The 18,782-nt window shown below is 47.3% G+C and overlaps 1 protein-coding gene across 1 annotated transcript in view; it reads right to left on the reverse strand.

Annotated features, from left to right (window-relative positions):
• NEK2 (NIMA related kinase 2) overlaps positions 1-18,782 on the reverse strand; it is a 204,583-nt gene that overhangs the window by 158,522 nt on the left and 27,279 nt on the right. The window contains exon 2 of the mRNA XM_078649740.1: positions 17,724-17,941. Within this exon, the coding sequence (XP_078505866.1) occupies positions 17,724-17,941 (218 nt within the window). The remainder of the gene's footprint in view (positions 1-17,723; positions 17,942-18,782) is intronic.

The raw sequence follows: 18,782 nt of genomic DNA on the forward strand, positions 1-18,782 counted from the left end.
GGCCAAAGCCAGCAGCCAAGGGTTCTCCACTGTTTTGAATGTGGTGGTGTTGGACATTATAAGGGAGATGTCAGATGCCCAAAGAGACCACCCCCTCCCACCGGAGGAAAGTCACCGGGAGTAGCTAGTGTAGCGCTCGGGGAGGAGTTGCCCTTAGATAAGGGGGGTGAGTGGGCGGGTGTCACCTTAGTGTCCCTGGGAGAACGGGAGATGGTTCCAAAGATCCAGGTGCCCCCAAATACTACAAAGTATGGGCAGTGGGTCACCATCAATGGCCAGAGAGGGGAGGCTCTGAGAGATACAGGAGCCAGTATGACTATGGTGAGAAGTCAACTGGTGTCTCCAGAGCAGGTGATTCCCAATGTACTCCACCCCGCCGCGATGGCTGATGGCAGAATGGGCCACTATCCAGTGGCTGATGTTCCCTTTGAGTGGGAGGGGGTTGCAGGTTCACTTCGAGTTGCCGTAAGCCCTGCCGTGCCAGTCGATTGACTGTTGGGGAATGACATGGAGCACAACACTTGGAGAGAGGTGGAATACCGGACGCATTCTGCGATGCTGGGTACACCTGACTGGGCCTGTGTAAGCACACGGTCTGCGACTGCCCGGAGAGGGAGTTCGCCTGGGTTGGAGCCTGGAACAATGGCCCAACCAGCTGCTAAAAAGGGACAGACCCGGAGACAGGAAGAGCCTGCTCCGGCTTCCACGCCCCATGTGACAGATCGGCCACCTGCGGTGGTGGACCAGGAGTCCGTGGAGGGGGAAGTAGACTCTCTGGAGGATTTACCCATCCCTGCTGAGTGGCATGTGGAGGGAGGTCCTACCAGAGAGGAATTCTGTAAGGGGCAGAGGGAGTGCCCTACCCTTGAGGGACTGAGGCGACAGGCTGAAGCCCAAGCAGCAGGTGATGTTACGGGACACTACCATATTTACTGGGAGGATGGACTCCTCTACAGTGAACCCAAGGTACCCTTACCTGGTTCGTCAAGGGCCTTGGTAGTCCCGCAACAATTCCGAGCCTTTCTGCTGGAATTGGCTCATGCGATACCACTGGCAGGACACTTAGGCCAGGTCAAGACCTTTGCACGGCTTGTCCTCCACTTTTACTGGCCTCAGATGAAAGTGGCGTCCAACACTTACTGTCGGACATATGTATCCTGCCAGGCCAGTGGGAAAACAGGGGTGAAGCTGAAGGCTCCCCTGGAACCACTTCCAGTCGTTAGCACACCCTTTGAGAGGGTGGGCATCGACATTGTAGGGCCTTTAGATCCACCAACCACAGCTGGTCACAGGTTCATCCTGGTCCTGGTGGATCATGCCACACGGTACCCAGAGGCCATTCCTCTGAGGACAGTCACAGCACCTGTGGTGGCTAGGGCCCTGATGGGAATCTTTACCCGAGTAGGATTCCTCAAGGAAGTTGTGTCTGACAGGGGGACCAACTTTCTGTCCGCTTACATGCGGGCGATGTGGAAGGAGTGTGGAGTGACTTACCGGTTCACCACTCCTTATCACCCCCAGTCGAATGGACTGGTTGAGAGGTTTAATAAGACCCTGAAGGGCATGATAAGAAGTCTGCCTGAGAGCCTAAGGAGGAAATGGGACGTCCCCCTGCCTTGCTTGCTGTTTTCCTACAGAGAGGTGCCGCAGAAGGGAGTTGGTTTCAGCCCTTTTGAATTGTTGTACGGGCACCCTGTGCGTGGACCTCTCAGCCTGGTGAAGGATGGATGGGAAAAGTCTCCCAGGAAACCTCCTCAGGATGTGGTGAGCTACATGCTGGCCTTTAGGAGCCAGATGGCCAAGTTATGGAAGCAGGCTTCTGATAACTTGGAGGCCAGCCAGGCCGTAATGAAGGAATGGTACGACCAAAATGCTCACCCGGTGGAGTTGGAGCCTGGCCAAAAAGTATGGGTGATGGAACCTGGAGAGCTAAGTGCCCTTCAAGATCGTTGGACAGGTCCATTTGAGGTGTTGGAAAAGAAGGGTAAGGCCACTTACTTGGTGGATCTTAAGACCCCGCGACAGCCCCTACGGGTGCTGCATGCCAATCGCCTCAAACCCCACCATGAGAGGCCAGAGGTTATCCTGATGATGGTGACGGATGGTGCCGAGGAAGCAGAAAGCGAGCCTCTCCCGGATCTCTTTTCATTCCAAGAGAAGGATGGGTCGGTGGAGGGAGTGATTCTCTCCCCATCCCTAACTCCTGAGCAACGAGAGGATTGCCGCCAGGTATTGGAGCAGTACTCTTCGTTGTTCTCCCTTGTCCCGGGAAGAACCCACCTGTGTACCCATGATGTGGACACAGGAGACAGCCCCCCAGTGAAGTCAAAGACCTACAGGCTGTCAGACAAGGTGAAGGCTAGCATCCATGGAGAGGTTGCCAAGATGCTAGAGCTAGGAGTGATAGAACCTTCCAACAGCCCTTGGTCCAGTCCGGTGGTGCTAGTGCCAAAAGCCGCCCCACCAGGCACCACATCAGAACTGAGGTTCTGTGTGGATTACCGAGGACTGAACTCAGTTACAAAGACTGATGCGCATCCGATCCCTAGGGCGGATGAGTTAATTGACCGGCTAGGAGCTGCCCAATACCTAAGTACCTTTGACCTCACTTCAGGGTACTGGCAGATCTCCTTGACAGATGGAGCAAAGGAAAGGTCAGCCTTCTCCACGCCTGAGGGACACTTCCAATTTTGTGTGATGCCCTTTGGGCTCAAAAATGCCCCTGCCACATTTCAGCGGCTGGTGAACCAGGTCCTCTCTGGAATGGAGAGTTTCTCTGCTGCCTACCTGGATGACATTGCTGTCTTCTGTAGCAGTTGGGAGGACCAATTGCAACATTTGCAAGCAGTTCTCCAGGCCCTGAAAAAGGCTGGATTGACAATCAAGGCCAGCAAATGCCAGATTGGGCAGGGGTCGGTTGTGTACCTTGGACACTTGGTGGGTAGGGGGTCAGTGCAGCCCCTGCAGGCAAAGATTGAGGCAATCATGGCCTGGGAACCCCCCAAGACACAGACTGAGGTCCGAGCTTTCCTGGGCCTCACAGGTTACTACCGTCGCTTTGTGAAGGGGTATGGCACTATTGTAGCGCCCCTCACAGAGCTCACCTCAAAGAAACAACCTCGACGGGTAGTTTGGATGAGGGCTTGTCAGCAAGCCTTCGAAAAGTTGAAGCAGGCCATGTGTGCAGCACCGGTCCTGAAGGCTCCCGACTTCTCCAAGGAGTTCATTGTCCAAACAGATGCATCAGAACATGGCATTGGGGCAGTGTTATCGCAACTAAATGAAGAGGGCCTGGATCAGCCTGTGATCTTCTTATCCAGAAGACTGCTTCCCCGGGAACAGAAGTGGAGTGCAATTGAGCGGGAAGCTTTTGCGGTGGTGTGGGCTCTGAAGAAGCTGCGGCCATACCTCTTTGGCTCGCACTTCCTGGTTCAGACTGACCACCGACCCCTTCGTTGGCTGATGCAAATGAAGGGGGAAAATCCCAAGCTGTTGAGGTGGTCCATCTCCCTACAGGGAATGGACTTCCGGGTGGAACATCGGCCTGGAGTGTGTGGAAAAGTAAATTTTGCCATGTTCTGTGTCCCTACGCCTCATCCATCATATGTTATGTGTGCATGACCAATATGCATATGTTATTCCCCATGTCCGATTAATGACGCAATTATAGTTGTGTCCACCTCTAGTATGCCAGTTTCCAGTTCTCGTGAATACTACGAATATCAGGCCTATGTAAAGCTACGTTGCCACGTTTCCCAGTGTGCACGGAATTTCATTATAAAGTCCCCGTTTCCAGGCCTCAAAAGGGCCTGGACATCAGATTCAGCTCCTGTCTCCTGAAGCCTCGTTGAGGAGCGATACAGCCCCCACCTGTATCCTCGACCTTTCACTTGCTTCCTGCCTCGCAGTGCCCGGTGCAGCCTGGCTCTGCCTCTGAGTCTGCCAAGAGTATGTTATGATTCCAGCTATCAGTTTAGTCCTCCTTCTCTGCATTCCTAAGCTACTGAACTGCATCAATAGTTTCCGTCATTGTCTAGCCTTCACGTCTCCATGTTAGAGAAATACTGTATTTCCTGGTCATTTAATATTCTTCATCACGCACTACATGTAGAATAATGCATGGTCCAGTCTTAAAGTCAAGTTAACTTTTCCCCTCATGACTTCTAGTTTATATCAACATGTTCCCTAAACATCAGATACTAGATAGGGTTTAGGTACATGTCGCTCCGACCCTCCAGACTTTAGTCTCTGCTCCTAGCACAGAGTTCATAGCCCCCAGCTTCTCCTAGTGATACGTCATTGCCAGTTTACGCGCACCACCAGGTTAGAGGTCCCGGCTCCTTAGGTAGCCCCCTCCAATGTTTCCGCCCCATTCATGACATATTCTGTTACGTCTGCACCACATGTCTATGTATACGCCCAGTTACACCTACTTTTACTGTTATCTTTCGCGACTGCTACGCGTCACACCTTCTGCTCCACCCACTGCTACGCCTACTGCAATGTAATGCTATGTGTTCGCGCTATGTATATATGCCCGTGTATTGTTATTAAAAGTTAGCGCGCTCATCCCAGACCCAGCCCCGGCAGCTGCCGGGCCACTCTAGCCCTGCCATTCTGTTCCTATGCAGGTTGTCCTGATCCTGTCCTTATGCTGTAATAAACCTGCAGAAACTCCTACTACCTCGAATCTTGACTCTTATTTATTGAGCTATCTGTTATGATATATGCCTAGTCAAAAATAGGGTATTATTTATTTATTTACCACATAATGGCGCCCGAATAGGGACTTGCCCTTTCCCCACGCGTCGGTGAAGCCACGCCGACCCCCTGACCCTCTGCAGTCGTGACGGAACCATACTGGCCAAGTGCAGATATTTCTGCTTCAAGTATCCCTCAGGCCCACGGAGGAGACGGAGGAGGCGGTCCAGCATCCAAACGAGACGGTGGAGGAACGCGGCGAGTCCCGACCAGAGCCCAAGCCGAGAGTCCAAGGTCCGAGGTATCCGGAGGCCCACCCGTAACTGAAGTCCGAAGTCCGAAGTTCGTCGCCATCAGTCCAGTCCAGTCCGAGGCTTTCCGTTCCGTGCTGCCCGGTGAGTACCATTGCTGGGGTAGTATCTAGACAGGACCAATCTAAATTGACTCCTGGTCCGTGGGTTGGTGGTACCCAGACTCACAAACGAAGTGTTCACCTAGGTGGATACGGGTCTTGATGCGTCCCTTTATGGGACCGGTATGTTCCGTACTGTTACAGCAGTGCATCCAGTAACTCTAGTCTGTTCCGTTCGAGAAAATTCTTGTATTTCTGTTCTCAGTATTCCAGGTAATATTCTGTTCGAACTGTTATGTTATGATATTGTTTAATGTATTTTCAATGTCGTGGTATGCCTGAATTGTTTTCCCAATTGTTATTGTTCTTTGTGTATTGTATTGTGTTCCGATTCAAGTTTACAATGCCGCTCTTTTCCAAGTTACGTCAGTTAAAAACTAGAAAGGGTTTATTAGAAGAAGCAGTTCCTGTTCCGCCGAGGGACAGTCCAGGTCATTTTATGTATCAGAAACATGGCATAAGTGCCATATTGTATCTAGATTTATGGGTAGAGTATACCAAACAGTTAGAAGAAAAGTATAGATGGCCCGTATCGGGTACATGGGATGCCGAATGTATCATGCGAGTAGAAGAAGCATTATGGAAAAAGAAAGCCAGACAGTCACAGAAAGATGCCATCGAGTTATGGCGTAAAGAAGCGCATAGAAGAACCGAAAAGGAAGTCAGAAAGTCAGAGTTAAGTAGAGAATCCCAAGAACGAGCCCAAGAAAGAGAATTAATCGAGATAGGTGAACAAGTCAAAGCCGAACAGTCAGACAGACAGAGGCATGCCCTTATTAAGGGTATGTATCCTCTTCTTGCCGAGGGCTCGCCAAAAGCGACCCCAGAGGCATCCAGTAATTTCCCGCCACCATTAGTTCCGACCAAGCTACGTCACAAACAGACGGCAGCTGATATTTTTATTTCGTCCTATTTGGACGACACAGTCCCAGAATATGCAAATCCTGTTCGCGCTCCGCCAGTCCCTGTAAATCAGGCACTTCCCGCTCTTCCAGACACCGGAGTACCTGCTACGGTACCCCCGGTCCAGCCAGCATTTCAACTTCCCGCTCCGCCACGAAGAATGTCCGTCGATGATTCTAGTTTAGGGGCCGCAGGAGGAGGTCCTCCTCAAACCCCGCCGCCACACAAGCGTTTAACGTTAGCCGAATTACATGCACAAGCGTCACAGCGTACGCCTAGACATCAGACTGTAGCAGAAATAAGAAAATCCCTTGCCGAATGTGTCTATGATCCAGTCCCAGGCGAGGATAATATGGTTTTATATTCGTTCCGCGTAAGAAAGGTGGCCGAGTATCTAGTCACCTTACCGAATATGAAAGAAGATCTAGACAGAATATATCGTTTCATCCGTACAGGGGATGATCCAGAAAGTATTCACGAAGCCATGTCTCAAAGGAAAGCCGAGATCCAGCTCATGATATTAAAGTTTCTGATTAATTGTCTAATAAGAGAACAAGATTACCCGTCTAAAGATTCTGCCGAAATGAGAATCCTGACAAGGTGGAGTGATAATATAGCCGAGGGTAAGCACAAGACCGTCGGTGCCATGGAAAGTATGTACAAGAAAATCCGTAAAGAAATAATAAAGATACACGAACAGCGTAAAGCAGCACAAGTAAGCGAGAAAGAAAGTACCTCTGATCCTGAAGAGGAAGACGACGAGAATTCCGCCAGAATAGCGTATGTAGGAAAATCTAGATTTCCAGATCGTCATTTACGTCTAGAACCCAAGTCTATTTTCCATCATTCAGTACCAGAACAAGGTTCCCTAGAACAAGTATTTCAAGCTACCGATCACATTCTGAGATCACGAATCGGTTACAGTGAGTTAAGTACTATGCATGAACAAGAACTAGTTCGATCAGCAGTCCGATGGATTACTGATTCTACCACTTTTCCAGACGAAATAGTGGCACAAATGTTTCTGAAATTGCCCCCAGCCGAGCAGCGACTGGTGGGTATGTATATGATCCAGCACCTCATTACTCTGTATGAGGGTCAACATTCTGATCCAGGTCCGTTACATGACATCCTGAACGAGTTACTCCAGTACAAATGGAGAGGTCTAGGTACCGATTTAATTAGTGTCATTCTAGAACAGCGTCACAAATATAGAACGTTCTTGAACCCGCATTTTGTTCATGTCTCACCCCCAGAAAGTAAACCATTCTACATAGACAGACAGAATCCGTTACGAGAAGTCCACCCAGTTAGAGGAACGGGTGGCGAAATGCAACGAGTGTTTGTATACACTCCGATTACAAAGATGGAACTCCTTGAAATGAAGAAATTAATTCCCTGTCATGACAAAGATCCAGCAGGGTTCCATCGAGAATTAAAAGACATGCTCCGTATGGGAGAATACACTTACCCAGATATCATTAAAATGTTAAAAGTTCTGCTACCCGCAGGGGTGTATGAAAAGCTAAAGGAAAAAGAATGGGAGGTGGGAGAGAAAAAGATCGATTGGACAGCTCTAGAAGCTGAAGACAAGGCACGAGTACCAGGTACCGGTCTTGGAGATAAATGTAGAGAATTACCAGAATTATTAATTCAAGTTTTACCCAGATTATTAACAACGAGAAAAGAAGACTGGGATGCAATCTCAGCCTGTAAACAGAAACAAGATGAAGATATTAGTGATTTTTATTCTAGATTTGAAAAATGTTTTAGTATTAACAGTGGCCTCAAGACAAGTAGTGAGTCATACCCTCACCTTTTCGTTACTAAATTAGTCGAGAATTCAAGCCCATCAATTAAAAATCGAGTTTTGAAAGTCGAAAGCACCTGGCAAGCAAATACTCCGTCCCAGATGCTCCAGATGCTTCAGTATCACCAGAATAGAATCAGGGAAGAGCAAGAACACGAGAGAAAACGTATGAAAGATACGAAAATGAAAGTGCTAGTTGCACAATCTGTTCCTCAAGACAGTCAGAAGAGGGGTCCGAATCAAGCCAGTCATCCTGCAGCTCCCGTTAAAGGGAACTGCAATTATTGTAAACAGCCAGGTCATTTTATAAATGAGTGTGCAGTTCTGAAACACAACATAGCTACTGGTAAGACTAAAGAAAGACCACGTCCGCCTAGACAAGAACAAGTTTCACAGATTCCTCAGCCACAGAATGCACAACAGACAGTTACAGTACCGCAGCCTATTGCTGCAACACAGCATGTCACATCGCAGATGTACCAGTATGCACAGTCTGAGTATCCAGAGTACCAGCCATATTCATGAAACAGCCTAGAGAGGGAGGTAGGCTTGCCTCTCATCGAGATACCTGTAGATCAAGAAGGTCCCTATGTACACAGTCAAGTATTAGGGAAAGACAGAAAGTTTCTGATTGATACAGGGGCAAGTAGGACCACAATTAGTCATGCCGAAGTTCCAGGGGCTCCGCTCTCAGGCTCAAGAAATGTTTCCCTTGGATTTTCAGGAAAACCTATCGTTAACGAGATATCTAAGCCAGTTACTTTAGAAGTAGGCCCATTGTCCCGCACTACTGATCTGTTACTTACTAAGTCATGTCCAGAAAATCTATTAGGCATTAAGACACTGAAAGAGTTGGGTGCAGTCATATGCTGTTCCCCAGAGGGAATACGACTGTTCCTACGTGACTTTAAGGGTCACTATGTATTACGAGATTTTGATTCAAGACTGTCTAATGTTCCGCAGCATTTATGGGCGCAAGGTCCAACTGATGTAGGTTACATGCAAATCACACCCCATCGTGTGACTCTCAAACCAGGTGTAGTGTTACCACGAATCAGGCAGTATAGATTGCCACCTGAGGCTGTAGCAGCCTTATCCAAAATTATTGACGAGCTCATCGCTCAAGGAGTAGTTGTAGAAACTGACTCCAATGTATGTAATTCTCCGATCATTCCAGTCATGAAACGTACTGATCCAAATGCACCCCCAGTATATCGATTAGTGATTGATTTACGAGAGCTTAATAAATGTATTATTCCGCAGTACCCAGTTGTCCCAGACATCTCTTCCCTATTGACAGCTATTGATCCCGAAGCCATGTTCTTCACTGTCATAGACCTCAAGAATGCATTTTTTAGTGTTCCCATTCATCCAGACAGCCAGTTCCTTTTCGGATTTTGTTTAAATGGAAGGAGCTATATGTTTACACGCGCTCCTCAAGGTTTCACAGAAAGCCCTAGTATTTACAGTCAAGCACTCAAGAGACAACTAGACAATATTCACATGCCAACTGACACTGCCCTGCTCCAGTATGTCGATGATCTACTGATCACAGCCCGTTCTGAACGTGATTGCGAGCGGGCATCACTGACAGTTCTGTATTTCCTAGCCGAGATGGGGCACAAGGTGTCCCCTTCGAAGCTTCAATTCTGTGTCCAGCAAGTGGTATACTTAGGACACTTGCTGTCCAAGAGGGGTAGGCAGTTGACACCAGACCGTATCCAGTTAATAGCGAGTCTTCCCCAGCCCAGAACCCAGAAGGAGGTGCGTGCTTTTATCGGCCTTACTTCTTATTGCAGACAATGGATTCCCCAGTATGCATTCCTAGCCAAGCCACTGATACAGTTAACGACACAGGAGGCAGCCGTATCGACTGTCCTCCCTTGGACATCTGAACATACACTTAGTTTCAACGAGTTAAAGAAAGCTTTATGCCAAGCTCCAGTTCTAGCTACACCGAACTACAGTAAGCCTTTTACACTTTTCGTCACAGAACGTGAAGGTACAGCATTATCTGTTCTCACACAAGATCAAGCAGGTCAATACAAGCCCTGTGCTTATTTTTCGAGCACATTAGATCCAGTCGCCCAGGCGTTGCCTGCGTGCCTCAAGTCAGTTGCAGCCACAGCACTAGCTATCAGACAAAGTGATTCCATAGTTTTAGGACACTCCCTGACAGTACAAGTCCCACACTCCGTGGAAGTTCTTTTAAACCGTACACAGACTCAGCACTTGACAATTGCACGTTTAACAGGTTATGAATTGACACTGTTTCAGCCACACATAGAAATCAGACGCTGCAATATCCTGAATCCTGCTACACTGTTACCATCAGTTAATTCAAATCCTGACACACATGACTGCGTGGAAATAGTTAACATTACGACAAAGCCAAGACAAGACCTGACAGATATTCCGTTATTAGACCCCGACCTGACACTTTATGTGGATGGTTCATGTATGAGAACTAGTACAGGAGAACTAGTCGCCGCGTATGCAGTGACTACTGACACTGAAGTTATTGAAACACACCGTATTGATACCTTGTCCGCTCAAGCAGCAGAGCTAGTTGCTCTGACACAAGCCTGTATACACGCCAAGAACCTGAAAGTTAATGTTTACACAGATTCACGTTACGCATTTGGAGTTGTACACGACTTCGGAGTGCTCTGGCAGGAGAGAGGTTTCATGACTTCTCATGGAACCAAGATTCAGCATGGTTTCCTTATCCAAGCTCTGTTAGATGCCATACATTTACCGACATCCATTGCTATCATGAAATGCAAAGCACATACGAAAGTTACTGACATTATTTCCCAAGGTAATGATCTAGCAGATCGCACAGCCAAGCTTACAGCACAGACTCCAGACATTCCAGTTAACCTGACACACACTCCAGATCCGACTACATGTATGACAGTTAAGGACCCTACTCAAGAGGTCATAGATATCCAGTTACATGCTACTCCCGATGAAATCAAGAAATGGTCCGAACAAGGAGGGGTCCAGACAGATCAAGGATGGTTAACAAAGGGTAGAGCCACATGGTTTCTCCCCGACTCTATGGTTCAAGTCATTATTAATACCGCACATAGTCCAGCACATTTAGGAGAAAAAGCCATGTTAGACAGTATCCAGAACATTTGGTTCAACAAGCATTTACGAGCTGCAGCCAAGCAGAAAGTCCGTACCTGTATGATATGTTGTCAGTTTAATCCAGGTAAAAGTGTCCCGGTGGAGCAAGGTGGTTTCCAGCCTCCTGACCACCCTTTTGAAGTCCTCCAGATGGATTATATTCAGATGGAGCGATGTCGAGGTTTCAAGTATGTCCTTGTAGTTGTATGCGCTTTGTCCAGATGGACAGAAGCATATCCAGTCCCAGATTACACAGCCGCGACCACTGCCAAGCAGTTGGTTCGTGAATTCTTCCCTAGATATGGACTCCCTAGAGTCGTATATTCTGATAACGGTCAGCCATTCTCATCTGAACTCATGAAGCACGTTTCCCTTTTGTTAGGGTACCAGTGGAAGTTCCATTGTGTACGCCATCCTGAAGCAGCCGGTCTAGTCGAGAGACATAATCAAACTCTGAAAATCCGTATCGCCAAAGTTTGTAAAGAAAAGGGTGTGGACTGGCTAGTAGCTCTGCCAGTCGCTTTATTTTATATGCGCATGGTCGCACATTCCAGATCAGGTCTGTCCCCGTATGAGGTCGTATTCGGCCGCCCCCCTAACATGTGGGGTACTCCTAGACCCCGAAGTATTACTGATGTTTCATGTAATATGCTGACAGATTACCTAGCTTCCTTGATGTCTGCCCTCAACTCATGTCGTTCACAGGTTGCCGCCGCATTTCCAGACAATACCGAGGTGGCACCGCATGAAATCGTTCCAGGTTCGTTGGTGATGATCCGAAATTTTGACAGATCAAGTCCGCTGGAACCTCGTTGGAAGGAGCCCCGTCAGGTCCTCCTCACCACCCGTACAGCCGTGAAGTTGGAAGGCCGAAAAGGATGGATACATCTTTCTCATGTAAAACTTTTCAATGGATTAAAACCCGTTTCTAAAAACATTTCCAAGGATTCCCAGGATTTTATGGACTGCCGAAATATTGTTCCTAAGGACTGTCCCGCAAAAGACATTGACACAACCCCTTCCCTGTTAGAGAAAACTCCGCAGCAGGAGTATAAGCAAAAGCTCCGGTCTAGTAAAATAAGTCAGTCAGTTTGATTGTATAAGTCCTCCCCTAGGTGAAACGGTTAGGCTGTTTCTGACATGTATAAAATAGACCCCCATAGTGAGAGAGTCAGTCAAAGTTCAATTCAATGTATCATTTTTCTAAGCTTCATATTATTCATCAGCATTATGATTTCTTGCATCAGCTATGCATTTTTCCTGTATTTTTCAGTTCCTCATGTAAATAAGTCTGCTAATGTTACAGTAGAGCACACGTTTAGTGATCTGCCTCCTCACGAATATGCTTACCGCCTCGCTATGCGTAACAACTCATTTATCCGTATGTTACATTACTCACACCAGACCAGCAATGCCACTAATTGTTGGGTGTGTGGTCGACTCCCCCCTTTCCAGACACCGAAGGGAGTTCTGCCACTCTTTCCTTATCCATTCTCACATAATGGTTCGTGTGGAGCATGGTCCACGTTAACGTCATCCTTAACAGATATGTCTTTTCTTAACAGTACATGTTTCCCAGACAAGCAAGGTTTCCCCCACAGAACAGGTTTAGATCCAGAAAATGAAGTGTATAATTTAGGTAATTATTCGTCGAATTTTATGGTCCTGAATGTCCAGTCTGATACTACTCCAGACTCACCTGCTATTTCAGTATTACCAGTCAAAGGCGAATTATGTGTCCGTAGTCATGGTTCTGTACACGTAGGACATAGTGATTGTACTACTATTATCCAGTATAGTGACAGTGGGAAATCTATTTTTAAAGCTTCACGTCATTCTTATTTTGTTTGTGGTCAGACCGCATATGCTCGTCTGCCCCTCGATTGGGAGGGAACCTGTTACATTGCCTTCCTACTGCCACCAGTTTTTCTAGCCCCACCTGACTATCATAGAAACACACATCTAGTACATACTAGACACAAGAGAAACCTCCCGATTGTCGATTATACTGAAACTGCCGCAGAGCAATTCATTGATATAGATAAAGGTGTGTTCCCTTATTTAGGTACAGTTGTAAATAGTAAGCTAATCCGTAGGTTAACAAGAACCCTTGAAGCAGTAGTAGATGAGACTGCCTCCGCTCTAGGTAATTTAACCGAAGAGCAATCCTTTATGAGAATTGTTGTGCTCCAGAATCGTCTCGTCCTTGACGTCATACTGGCCGATAGGGGCGGGGCCTGTAGAGTTCTCGGATCTAGTTGCTGCATTTTCATTCCTAATAACGCGCCGTCTGTTTATTCAGCTATAACCAGACTTCATAAAATTGCCCATCTGTTACACCAAAATCCAGGCACCTGGACATGGTCCGGTTGGTTCTGGAATATAATTTCCGCCTGGGGATGGAAAGTCCTGTCCTTTCTAGGTATTGCAGTAGCGATCATATTTAGCTGCTGCCTCTGTATACAATGTGGCCCTGCGATTTGCGGCATGTGTGCTACCTCTTGTATTCCTAGTCCCAAGCCCCGTTCTAAATCCCGTTCCAAGACAATTCGAGACGAGCAAATGGTACTGTATGAAATGATAGATGGTATCATGAATATTGATGTTTCCTGATGGAAACGTAGTGACAAGGAGGGAATGTGGAAAAGTAAATTTTGCCATGTTCTGTGTCCCTACGCCTCATCCATCATATGTTATGTGTGCATGACCAATATGCATATGTTATTCCCCATGTCCGATTAATGACGCAATTATAGTTGTGTCCACCTCTAGTATGCCAGTTTCCAGTTCTCGTGAATACTACGAATATCAGGCCTATGTAAAGCTACGTTGCCACGTTTCCCAGTGTGCACGTTATTTCATTATAAAGTCCCCGTTTCCAGGCCTCAAAAGGGCCTGGACATCAGATTCAGCTCCTGTCTCCTGAAGCCTCGTTGAGGAGCGATACAGCCCCCACCTGTATCCTCGACCTTTCACTTGCTTCCTGCCTCGCAGTGCCCGGTGCAGCCTGGCTCTGCCTCTGAGTCTGCCAAGAGTATGTTATGATTCCAGCTATCAGTTTAGTCCTCCTTCTCTGCATTCCTAAGCTACTGAACTGCATCAATAGTTTCCGTCATTGTCTAGCCTTCACGTCTCCATGTTAGAGAAATACTGTATTTCCTGGTCATTTAATATTCTTCATCACGCACTACATGTAGAATAATGCATGGTCCAGTCTTAAAGTCAAGTTAACTTTTCCCCTCATGACTTCTAGTTTATATCAACATGTTCCCTAAACATCAGATACTAGATAGGGTTTAGGTACATGTCGCTCCGACCCTCCAGACTTTAGTCTCTGCTCCTAGCACAGAGTTCATAGCCCCCAGCTTCTCCTAGTGATACGTCATTGCCAGTTTACGCGCACCACCAGGTTAGAGGTCCCGGCTCCTTAGGTAGCCCCCTCCAATGTTTCCGCCCCATTCATGACATATTCTGTTACGTCTGCACCACATGTCTATGTATACGCCCAGTTACACCTACTTTTACTGTTATCTTTCGCGACTGCTACGCGTCACACCTTCTGCTCCACCCACTGCTACGCCTACTGCAATGTAATGCTATGTGTTCGCGCTATGTATATATGCCCGTGTATTGTTATTAAAAGTTAGCGCGCTCATCCCAGACCCAGCCCCGGCAGCTGCCGGGCCACTCTAGCCCTGCCATTCTGTTCCTATGCAGGTTGTCCTGATCCTGTCCTTATGCTGTAATAAACCTGCAGAAACTCCTACTACCTCGAATCTTGACTCTTATTTATTGAGCTATCTGTTATGATATATGCCTAGTCAAAAATAGGGTATTATTTATTTATTTACCACAAGTGGACCACGCCAATGCAGACGGTCTCTCCAGGTATTTCCGCCTTAGTGATGAGGACTCCCAAGGGGTTGGGTAGTTCTCCCCACTTTCAGCTGGGGGGGACGCGTGTTAGACCTGTCTGTTTTTTTTGCGTAGTCCCTCCACTTTATTATTTATTTTGTCCCCTTTTTGCCCCTCATACCCTTAATAATTTTTGTCCACTGACTTTTTCTAGGTGTTGGCCATGGGGATAGGTGTTCTTTTTCCCCTCATGGTTTTTCACCTCAGGCCCAGAGGCCTGTTCTGTCAGGAAACTGCTGTAATTCACAAAATGGAGGGCTCTAACTGTTTCCAACTGCCACATCCTAGACTGCCCCATAGGATAACCTTAGGCCTTCCAGAACTTTCTGGACCCTACTGGACCCTGGGTGGATGGTCTATAAAAGGGCAGGGGTCAGGAAGCCATTTTGTGTTGACCAGAGAGTGGAGGAGTGAGGCAGTGGTGAGAGGAGGAGGACGCACTGGGAGCAGTTAGTTTGTTCTTGTGACAGAGAGCCACTACAGGGAGACGTTCCCCCTTCAACCCCTGACCAATCCCTCCCAACCACCTCCTTCTGCTGAAAAGATTGGTCTGATTGTGGTGGAAGCCCCCTCTAAGCCTTGGCCCCACTGACCCCTGTCGGGACGCTCTTGCTGAGAGACTTCCTTAATTCCCTGGTGGCAGAGCTTCACCTACCGGTGTTGTGGAGAAAACGGACCCGGGCAAGGTGTAGTTTCCGGTATTCCCTCGAAGCTGTGAGGGAGAGACGAGTGTCTGCTGAGCCTTCGTGGCCTGGGGAAGTGAGCGTTCCGCTCTGACAGTGCCTTCTGTGGAGCCAGGTGAGAGGAGAGACTGCGGGCATAGGAGCGGTGACAGGCGGCGCCAGGCGGGAACACTAGTCCCTCGCGCCCGCGCTGCCCCGCTCCGTGACTGAGGAAGCTGAGCCGGTGACGCGAGGCCTGCGGGAGGCGGGGCCAAGAGAGGAGTGTGTCTCAGAGGCGAGTCGCCTTGGTGTACAAGCGGCCTGAGACGCGTGTTGGAAGCATCAGGGAGACGCGCAGGCCCAGTGGGAGGCCGGCGGACCCCTGTGTAGCGTCTCGGCGGGAAGCGGAGAGCTGCTCTTCTGCCCTCGTTCTTTGCCGTTAAGGGAGCCCTCGCCTAGCGCTGTGACAAGGTAGCGTGGCTGCACTGAGGGGATCGGCGGAGAAAGCAAGCCGCCCTACAGGAGCTCCTCCTTCAATCCTTTGGTTCCTCTCTTCCCCCAGCAGTACTGTTCAGCGTGGAAAGGGGACCTTCCACAAAGTAAGGAGAGTGGGGGTGTGGGAAGCGGAAAGCAGGGAGCCTCTTCTACCGGCAACGAGTCCTTGAGACAGGAGGGGATTTCTAAAACCTTTTCAGTTGTCATCAGGGATTACAGGCTGACAGGAATCTAAAGAGCCTGATAAAGAGGTATCAGAGGAGTGATCCTAGCCGTCCTACCGGGTGCCATCTTGGGTTGACTGCCTGGAAGAAACCTATCTCTTTTGACCTCGCCAGAATGTCCCTAGAATAACTGAGATTATTGATAATCCCCCCCTTAAGTCAATTGCTCAATGACTGTACCCTCTTTTACCATAGAGTGTGTGAGATAGAGGGTTATAGGAGGAGGAAGTTATAGGGGATTTCTTCAGTGTTCAATTGTCCTGCTTCTCCCCTTTAATTGAACTGTAATGTCATGAAATTGTAGAACATAGAAGGTTTATTGTGACTTCTACTGAAATTGAATATGTATTGAATTGAACTGTTAATGCCAGTAATGTATTGATTTGGTAATCTGGAAAGTAACAACATCTATTCTCAAAACCAGCTGTAAAATACTAAACTGCATTTCTGAACCAAAGAGCAGAGCTATATTTTTATAAAGCAGTACTTATTTTCCCATACTTTGGTGTAGTGTTATTTTTGTGTGCCATTGCGTGGATTTATTATTGGGTGGTTTGCAACCTTCACACTGTGCCTCTAGAATTGCATGCCTTACCCCTAGGCCAGGCTACCCTAGGTAACCTGACATCCCAGGTTCCAACAATGGGTAAATGAGTAACACTTAGGAGAGGGGCGCTCTATTGTTTAGGCAGACAAGCTGGCACTGGGGACAGGAGAGGAGAAGCCAGTTGTCCAAATAGCTTTTCCAGGGGCATGTACCCCTTGGTAGCCACACCTCTCTCTGGGGTGTACGATTCCACCCACCAGGGGAAGCAGCACTCTCTGTACTGACTGGAGAACACCAGAGCTGATAGAATAGACTGAATGAAGCAATAAATAAGATTAAGAATCCAGTCCGTCTGCATGAGATGTGAGAATATCAACATGTTATGTAAATAAGTAGTAGTTGACATTAATACATGGTTAGCAAAATATATCACCAGCTACTGACCCCAGTGACTAAGATGCTTTACCATTGAAATAGCAGAACATGTTTTTGTTGACAATAGTAAAAAGTAAAGTAATTTGCGGTCTACTGTATGTATCATTAAATATCAAAGAGGCCTGTATCACTCATGACATCGTTATTTCCATTTTCCAAACTCAGGAACAGATACTAAAATCTATATGAGTAGCAAGCATAAAATACAATGGATGACATTTTCGTCTCTTCTAAAAAAAAAAACGAAGGAAGCAGAAAGTGAGAAACACAAAATATGTAAGTATTTACCATTTTAGCATATAAATTACCCTGAACAAATATAATAAAGGCAGTTATTGTTTTGTATTGCAACCTATACAATATATTAAAAACATAACAGAGCTCTCGTCGATCATGCACCCGTGTGAAACCTTAAGGATATTGGCTCAACAGCAAACATGGTTTAATTATATTTAAACACAGCAAAACACTTTCCAAGACATACCTCTCGCTCACACATTTCTTAATTAAAGTAGCCAGGTCTCCTCCTTCACAGTATTCCATCACTATATAGAGTTTTGCATTTGTTCGATCTACAATCCTATCGTAGTAGCGAACAATATTTGGATGCTTCAGTTCACGTAGTACATTTACTTCAGAAACGAGCATCTGCTTCTCAGACTCAGACATGCTGCTGTAGTCCAGCTCTTTCCAAAGCAAGATCTAGTGAGGAAAAGAAAAATATCTGATCTTAATGTAAATGTGTTATTTTGAATGAAACTTACAATGGCAGATTCCAACAAAGCACCACCAGCTTTTTTTTCTCCCCTTTTTTAGATGGAAAACCTCCAATATAGGATACCCAGAGTTCTATACATCAAGTTCTTTCCCACAATTCAATCTGAACTATAATAATAATAATAATAATAATAATACTGGATTTTATACAGCGCGATCAGCTACCTCGCGAGGAGGTGTCCCGGCGCTAGTAGATCACTGATAACCTTAGGCATACAAATAGGAGAGCTAGCGTGGCTGGGTGAAAAGCCAGGTCTTTAGCAATTTCCTAAAGCAGGGTTCGGAGGGGGCCTGTTGGATAACTTGTGGCAGGGAGTTCCACAGAACGGAGACGTTGGCTGAAAAGGTCCGACCGCCTAGCCGGGCCTTTTTTGCCCGCGGGATGACCAGTTGGACCCGGTCATTGGATCGTAGTGCACGGCTTTGAAAGTATCTAGGAAGGCGGTTTTTCAGGTATTGTGGGCAGGAGCCATACAGAGATCTGAACGCAAGCGTCAAAGCTTTGAATTTTATCCTGTTGGCTACTGGTAGCCAATGCAGGGTTCGAAGATGCGGAGAGACTGAATGCTTGAAAGGGATTCGCAGTAACAGTCTCGCAGCCGCATTTTGAACTACCTGAAGCCTGTGAGTCAGGTATTTTGGGAGGCCCAGGTATAAACCATTGGCATAGTCCAGCCGTGAGGTGACAGTCGCGTGGACAACCGTTTTTCTACAACTCTCCGGTAAGAGCCTTAGGATTTTTCGGAGGTTTCTCAGCTTGCTAAGA

Source organism: Lissotriton helveticus, chromosome 6 (genome assembly GCF_964261635.1).
Source record: "Lissotriton helveticus chromosome 6, aLisHel1.1, whole genome shotgun sequence".
Taxonomy (NCBI): Eukaryota; Metazoa; Chordata; class Amphibia; order Caudata; family Salamandridae; genus Lissotriton; species Lissotriton helveticus.